The sequence below is a fragment of the Lacerta agilis genome, chromosome 18 (genome assembly GCF_009819535.1).
Source record: "Lacerta agilis isolate rLacAgi1 chromosome 18, rLacAgi1.pri, whole genome shotgun sequence".
NCBI lineage: Eukaryota > Metazoa > Chordata > Lepidosauria > Squamata > Lacertidae > Lacerta > Lacerta agilis.
Window position 1 is genome coordinate 6843580 of NC_046329.1, and position 7154 is coordinate 6850733.

The 7154-nt window shown below is 47.0% G+C and overlaps 1 protein-coding gene across 1 annotated transcript in view; it reads right to left on the bottom strand.

The window, feature by feature from the left end:
* The window catches only part of FBN3 (fibrillin 3), a 127274-nt gene extending 122582 nt beyond the window's left edge, over nt 1-4692 (bottom strand). Inside the window, exon 1 of the mRNA XM_033136571.1 lies at nt 4421-4692. Coding sequence (XP_032992462.1) covers nt 4421-4596 — 176 coding nt within the window. The 5' untranslated portion in view covers nt 4597-4692. The remainder of the gene's footprint in view (nt 1-4420) is intronic.
* Between the last annotated feature and the right edge of the window lie 2462 nt (nt 4693-7154).

Consider the following 7154-nt stretch of genomic DNA (forward strand, 5'->3'; position numbering starts at 1 on the left):
GAGAGAGTCACAAGGTGAACGTTTGCTCCCTCCTTGAAGCGGCCGGCAAACCTGTAGATGGGGCAGATTGCGAAGTTTACCTGGATGCTACCTGTCTCTGGGGTTTTTCGGAGCAACTGCAAACACCTCAAACTTCCTGACGCTGAGTGAGACCATTGTCCACCTTAGCATCGCTTACACTGATCAGCAAGAGCTCCCTGGAGTCTCAAGGCAGACCGTGGGATTTCCCAAACTTGCAGCCGAGATCCTTGGGGAGCTGGATTCATGCCAGGCCTGATCTGACTGGCAGCAGTTTCCTGGGGTTTCAGGCAAAGGCGATTTCTGACTCCGACCTGGAGATCGGACCCTAGGACCTGTTGCATGCCATGGAACCCATTGCCAGGGATTCGTCAGCTGGGATTCGTGCATTGCAGGGGGTTGGACTAGTTGACCCTTGGGTCCCTTCCGTTCTATGAGCAACAGAAGAACTTAAAGAATATAGTAGCGTTGTTGAGATATCAGAGAGGGAAGACAGGGTTCAGCCGAGGGAGAGAAATAAAAACAGAAAGAAAAGAAAAAAAGAAGAAAATGAAATGTATGTGTTGATTTGTTTATTTTTCAAAAGTTAAAAAGGTGATTAAAAAAAAGACGTGTGAATTTTGGAAGACAGAATCATAAAACCATAGATCTGTAGAGTTGGAAGGAACCCCAGGGGTCATCTAGTCTAACCCCCTGCAATGCAGGAAAGCTCAACTAAGGCACCCACGACAAATGGTCGTCCAACCTCTGCTTTGAAACCTCCAAGGAAGGAGAGTCCGCCACCTCCCGAGAGAGACAGTTCCCATTGTCGAATGGCTCTCACTGTCAGAAAGTTCTTCCCGATGTTGAGTCGGAATCTCCTTTCTTATAACTTTGAGTCCTGGGTTCGAGTCCTACCCTTCCAGAGCAGGAGAAAACAAGCTCACTCCATCCTCCATGTGAGACGGCTCTCATATCTCCTCTTTTCCAGGCTAAGCATACACATCTCCCACAACCGCTCTGCGATTCAGTTCCCGTATTGTTTTGGGAAGAGTAAACCAAGCCTTCAAATGCAATTCAGATCAAATTGGTCTCGCATCCCTAGCTGTGATCGGCAGACTTAGCTCGCAGACTCCCCTGACAGCAAGGCCCCCCCGTTGCCCGCATTTACCTGGGAGTAAACCTCCTCAAAGGGACGCGGGTGGCGCGGTGGGTTAAACCACAGAGCCTAGGGCTTGCCGATCAGAAGGTCGCCGGTTCGAATCCCCGCAATGATGGGGTGAGCTCCCGTCGCTCGGTCCCAGCTCCTGCCCACCTAGCAGTTCGAAAGCACGTCAAAGTGCAAGTAGATAAATAGGTACCGCTCCGGCGGGAAGACAAACGGTGTTTCCGTGCGCTGCTCTGGTTCGCCAGAAGCGGCTTAGTCATGCCGGCCACATGACCCGGAAGCTGTACGCCGGCTCCCTCGGCCAGTAACGTGAGATGAGCGCCGCAACCCCAGAGTCGTCCGCGACTGGACCTAATGGTCAGGGGTCCCTTTACCTTTACTAAACCTCCTCGAACTCAACGGGGACTAACCTCCGAGCCAAGAAAAAGCCTGGGAACAAGTCGTTGCAGAGCAGCACGACCCTGGGAATGTTCGCCAGGAAGCGAGCAGTGCCAGTTCCAGCAAGGCTTCGTCCCAAGATGCGTGTGGGCTGGAACTCAGCCTCAGACATACCTTTGCTTGAAGTTTTCGTATCAATACATCTGCTATATGTTTACATTATGGGCTGGAGGTGTGGGGGGGACGGGTTCTCTCTCACAAACACGCACATCCAAGAACGACAGAGCACGCTTATACTAAAGGATGCGGGTGGCGCTGTGGTCTAAACCACTGAGCCTCTTGGGCTTGCCGATCGGAAGGTCGGCGGTTCGAATCCCCGCAATGACGGAGTGAGCTCCCGTTGCTCGGTCCCAGCTCCTGCCCACCTAGCAGTTCGAAAGCACGTCAAAGTGCAAGTAGATAAATAGGTACCGCTGGAACGGATTAATCCGTTTTGCATTGCTTTCTATGGGAAAGAGCGTCTTGTCTTTGGAACGCTTTAGTTATGGAACGGACTTCCGGAACGGATTAAGTTCGAGAATCGAGGTATCACTGTGTTTCTCAGGGAGCAAACAGCCACCCGGATGCTACTAGCCCAGAGATGGAAGGAATATACAGTCCCTACCAGGGCCGTCTTTAAGCATATCCGGCGCCGTGGTGCGAAGATCCCTCCGGCACCGCCCCCCCCCAATTTCCCAGAGTTGTTGACCTTTCTTTTAGGAAGCTGACACCACGCTTACACATTATCTCTAACAAGCCCTTAGAACAAAATAAAACGAAAAGGCAGAAGGAAATCTCATGAAGTCCTCCGTTCCAAAGCAGGACTCATTCAAGACTCTTCTAATTCATCCTCATGATTCAAATCACCACATATCAAAAAGTTAAAGCAATCCCCAATTTGTTGTTCTTTAAATAAATTGATAGACGCAGAGAATGAAAAGTTATATATTTGAAATTGAAATCAGTGGATATTATAGGCAATAGCATTACAATGTTAGTTTAATAGAGTGTATAAGAAGTCAAGTTAGTGATAGATTTGAATTTTTTCTGTATTTTGGTAAGAATAAGGTATTATATATAAGTTGTTAGATAAGGTTTTAAGATAAGTTGTAAAGAAGTTTTAAAGTAGTTACAAAGTTACTAAAGTATATTTGAAATGAACGCAGAAGAGAGGGCGTGAGGAAGTCCCCCCAATTGAGATACAAAATAAGATCAAGATAGTTAAATAGGTGTTTTATGTATTTTTTATGTTTTGTATGAGTTTTTTCTTCGTTTTACTTTTTATAGTATGTATACCTTTTTGTAATTTTTATGTTTGTATTGTTTTTATTCGTTTGTCAATTTTCTTGAAAAACCAATAAATTCTTATATATATATATATATATATATATAAAGATAGACGCAGAGAATGAAGTTCCCGGCTGATTTGTAAGTACAAAACTGATGTTTCCAGACATTGTGGGGGGTGGGGTGGGGTGGGGTGGGTGTAAAGCAGTGACACCCTGAACCTAAAAAAGGACCCAAAACTTGGGTCACAAAGGCTGCGATCCGTAAATGCAACAGAATGCAGGGAGAACGAAACACCCGAAGCAGGAAATGCTCGGCGAAATAATTTAAGCGCAAAAACATTTGGTGGAAGAGGAGAGCAGGCTTGCTTTGTTTGCGAGACGCCTGGCCAGCTGCAGCACCAAATGGAAGGCAAACAGCGACCTTTTTGTTGCAGAAGGATGAGCCACCCACGACCCTGTCTGTCAAGTTTATTAATGGATTCCAATGAATCCGTCTACAGCTTGGTTTCCCTTTAAACCCAGCGGCTTTTAATGCACTCTGCCCAGCTATCTCTGCCAAGGGGCAATTCTGTGATTCTACGAATGCTTAAAACACATTCAGTAATGATGCACTGGGCAAGAGATCTGGGATATAATATTCAGGTGACAGACTGGGAAAGGAAAGAAATGGAAGGCAGGCCTGAAATTCACGAAGTGCCGGATTTACGTATGAGCTAAACGAGGGGGCCCCAAAAAATTTAAAGGAAAAAAACTGGATGTACATTTCCAAAATATAAGATAAAAAACGAATAAAATAAAACCTACATACAGCAACAGTACTCTGTGTTGTGTAGGCTCCTGTGATGTAAGTCATGGGCCCCTCCTGCTCTCCTGCTCCCTAAAATATCACTGGTTTGCTCCACTTCAGCCCGGACACTGAGGTCCAGCTCCAAGGGCCTTCTGGCAGTTCCCTCACTGAGAGAAGTGAGGTTACATGGAACCAGGCAGAGGGCCTTCTCGGTGGTGGCACCTGCCCTGTGGAATGCCCTCCCCTCAGACGTCAAGGAAATAAACAACTATCTGACTTTTAGAAGACATCTGAAGACAGCCCTGTTTAGGGAAGTTTTTAAAAACACACTGATTCCCGGACCGTCCGCAGGCCGGATTGAGAAGGCGATTGGGCCGGATCTGGCCCCCCTGGGCCTTAAGTTTGCCTACCCATGCCCTAAACGGTCTTAGCCCTGTATACCTGAAGGAGCGTCTCCACCCTCGTCGTCCAGCCCCAACACTGAGGTCCAGCTCCGAGGGCCTTCTGGCGGTTCCCTCCCTGCGAGAAGTGAGGTTACATGGAACCAGGCAGAGGGCCTTCTCGGTGGTGGCGCCTGCCCTGTGGAACGCCCACCCCTCAGATGTCAAGGAAAGAAACAACTATCTGACTTTTAGAAGACATAGTTTAGGGAAGTTTTTAAAAACACGCTGATTCCCGGACCGTCCGCGGGCCGGATTGAGAAGGCGATTGGGCTGGATCTGCCCCCCCCCGGGGGCCTTAGTTTGCCTACCCATGGCTTACCCTCTCAAAGTGTCGTGGCCTCTCCGCCGCACTCTGCTGGGGGGCTGCTTGCTCTCGTAGCTGCTTGCGAATCTGTCGGGCTGGAGGTCGGCGTCGTGCTGCCCGCTGGCAAACTCTTGGTAGAAGGCGAGGGACGTGCACCCTAGGAGGAAGCGGGTCACCCACAGGGGTCCCATAATGGGTGCAAGGAAACAGGCCACCAAGACCTTGGGTCCAACGGGAGGGTCTCTGCAGCCCAACAGCAGGGAAATCGGAGCTTCCTTCTCTGAGCTGGGAAGGGAAAAGAAATCAGATAAGGTCCCGAACTTCTCGAGCGCTTCATGGTCCATTATAGAAATATTTTATTGTCACTGTGTCACATGTTTACACTGAGATTAAACGAGCCCCCCGCCCCACACAATCTCTCTGTTCCTGTCCCACTCTGTGTGCCGCCCTACTACCACCAACCCCAAACACCAGCTGCAATGTCGCTGTCTTCCATTCAGCAGCCCGTGATTCTTGCTTTCATTTTATGGATCGATGGTCTCATTAGATAGTAAAAATTCATGTTAAACTGCTGTTTTTTAGGGGTCGTTTTTAAAAGTCTGGAACGGATTGATCCGTTTTGCATGACTTTCTACGGGAACGCGCACCTCGGTTTTGGAACGCTTTGGTTTTGGAACTGACTTCCAGAACGGATTAAGTTTGAGAACCAAGGTGCCACTGTACAACAACCTCTCATTCCTTCCTGTTGCTCGTAGTTCGAATCCTGCTTGCGAATTCATCATGCTATAATAGTCCCCAAAAAGGCTTCCATTCTTCCATGAAACAATCATCATTAGGGTCTCTTGTTTCAGCTGCTAACTTTGCCGATGTTGAAATTTTCACAGTCAAATATACAGGTGGAATTCGAAAAATTAGAATATCGTGGAAAGGTTCGTTTCTTCCAGTAATTCAACTTAAAAGGTGAAACTAATATATGAGTCAAGCCTTTATTTGTTATAATTGTGATGGTTATGGCGTACAGCTGATGAGAACCCCAAATTCACAATCTCAACTTTGGGGTTTTCATCAGCTGTGCGCCACAATCATCACAATTATAACAAGCAAAGGCTTGACGTATCTCACTTTGCATGTCATGAGTCCATCTCATATATTAAACTCCGGTAGCTAACGAAAACAATTGCTTTTCCACGATATTCTAATTTTTCGAGTTTCACCTGTATGCTTAAAGCACTATTATTTCACTTTAAGCAGCTATGGATTTCCCTGGGAACTGTAGCTTGTTAGGGGGTGTCGAAAACTACAATTCCCGGCGCGGCTTAACAGCAAATCCCTCTTCCCGTGGAACTCTGGGAATTCTAGCTCTGAGGGGACTAGGAGTCTCCTCTCAGCACCCTGAACGGACTACAGGTCCCAGAATTCTTTGAGGGGAAGCCATGGCTGTTTAAAGTGGCCTTGTAGTGTTTTCGATATATGGTGTTGCTGTGTCCTATTTAAATAACTGGCTTTGTTTTGGAAGTGGAGTTCAGACAAGAGGAATCCGCCTCTGTTGCCTACAATTTTTTTTATTTATTTTTTAAATCCAAATCTTGTACAATGCATGTATTTCCCTCTCGGCAGTTCCTTAATCATGCACATCTGCGCATTGATAAACACACCGTGGAAAAGAGAGAGGAATGTTGACGTGAATCAATATACAATTCGGTTCTGTGTTGATAAAACCGCTGGCAGAAATACGCAGCGGCCTGGTTCACGCAGTGCATGGTTCATTATGGTTTAACAAACCACGGTTTACGGAGGGGCTCTACAAAAGAAATCCCATACGCCCAAAGACTCTGCGCATGCCCACTAGGGGAAATAGGAAGCCCTGAGCACTCGTTCTTCAGATGCCCTCTATATGAAGAAACTCGAAGGGAGATCATGGATCCCATACTGGTAAGGTTTGCAAGCCTCCCGGAAAAGCAGTTATACAACCTGCTCTTGTTAGGTAAAGACCCGATGATTACCAGGGCGGTCGCCAGATTTTGTGTCCAAATTTGCAGACACAGACTTTCTTCCCAGCCCATCTAAGTTTTCCCTCAATGGAATCTCGAGCGAGCCGGGCTCAGCTTTCTGCAGCCACTATTTTAAACTTTTAACACTGCAATGCAATTAATAATCTTCTTTTAAATCTTGTTCAAAGCGTTTTATATATGTAACGTTCCCGGAAACTGTTCCGTCAAAGGGATCCGTTGTATTTATTTTTATTTTTAATTTATTTTTCTTTTAAGGGCTGGTCCTCGGCCGTAATAAAATGAATGATGATGACCACGGTTTAGGGCACAGGCGGACGAAGGTGGGGGGCGGGTCGCCCCAGGTGCCATCCGGAGGGGGGTGACATCACAGCAGCCCCTGCCCCCCGGGATGCGCACCACAACCCTCGCGGGCGGTGCGTCATGCCCCCTGGGACATAATAATAATAATAATAATAATAATAATAATAATAATAATAATAATAATAATAATAATAATTTATTTGTACCCTGCCCATCTGGCTGGGTTTCCCCAGCCACTCTGGGCGGCTTCCAACAAATACTAAAATACATTAAAATGTCAAAGATTAAAAACTTCCCTAAAACAGGGCTGCCTTCAGGTATTTTCTAAATGTCAGGTAGTTGTTTATTTCCTTGACATCTGAAGGGAGGGCGTTCCACAGGGCGGGTGCCACCACCAAGAAGGCCCTCTGCCTGGTTCCCTGTAGCTTTGCTTCTCG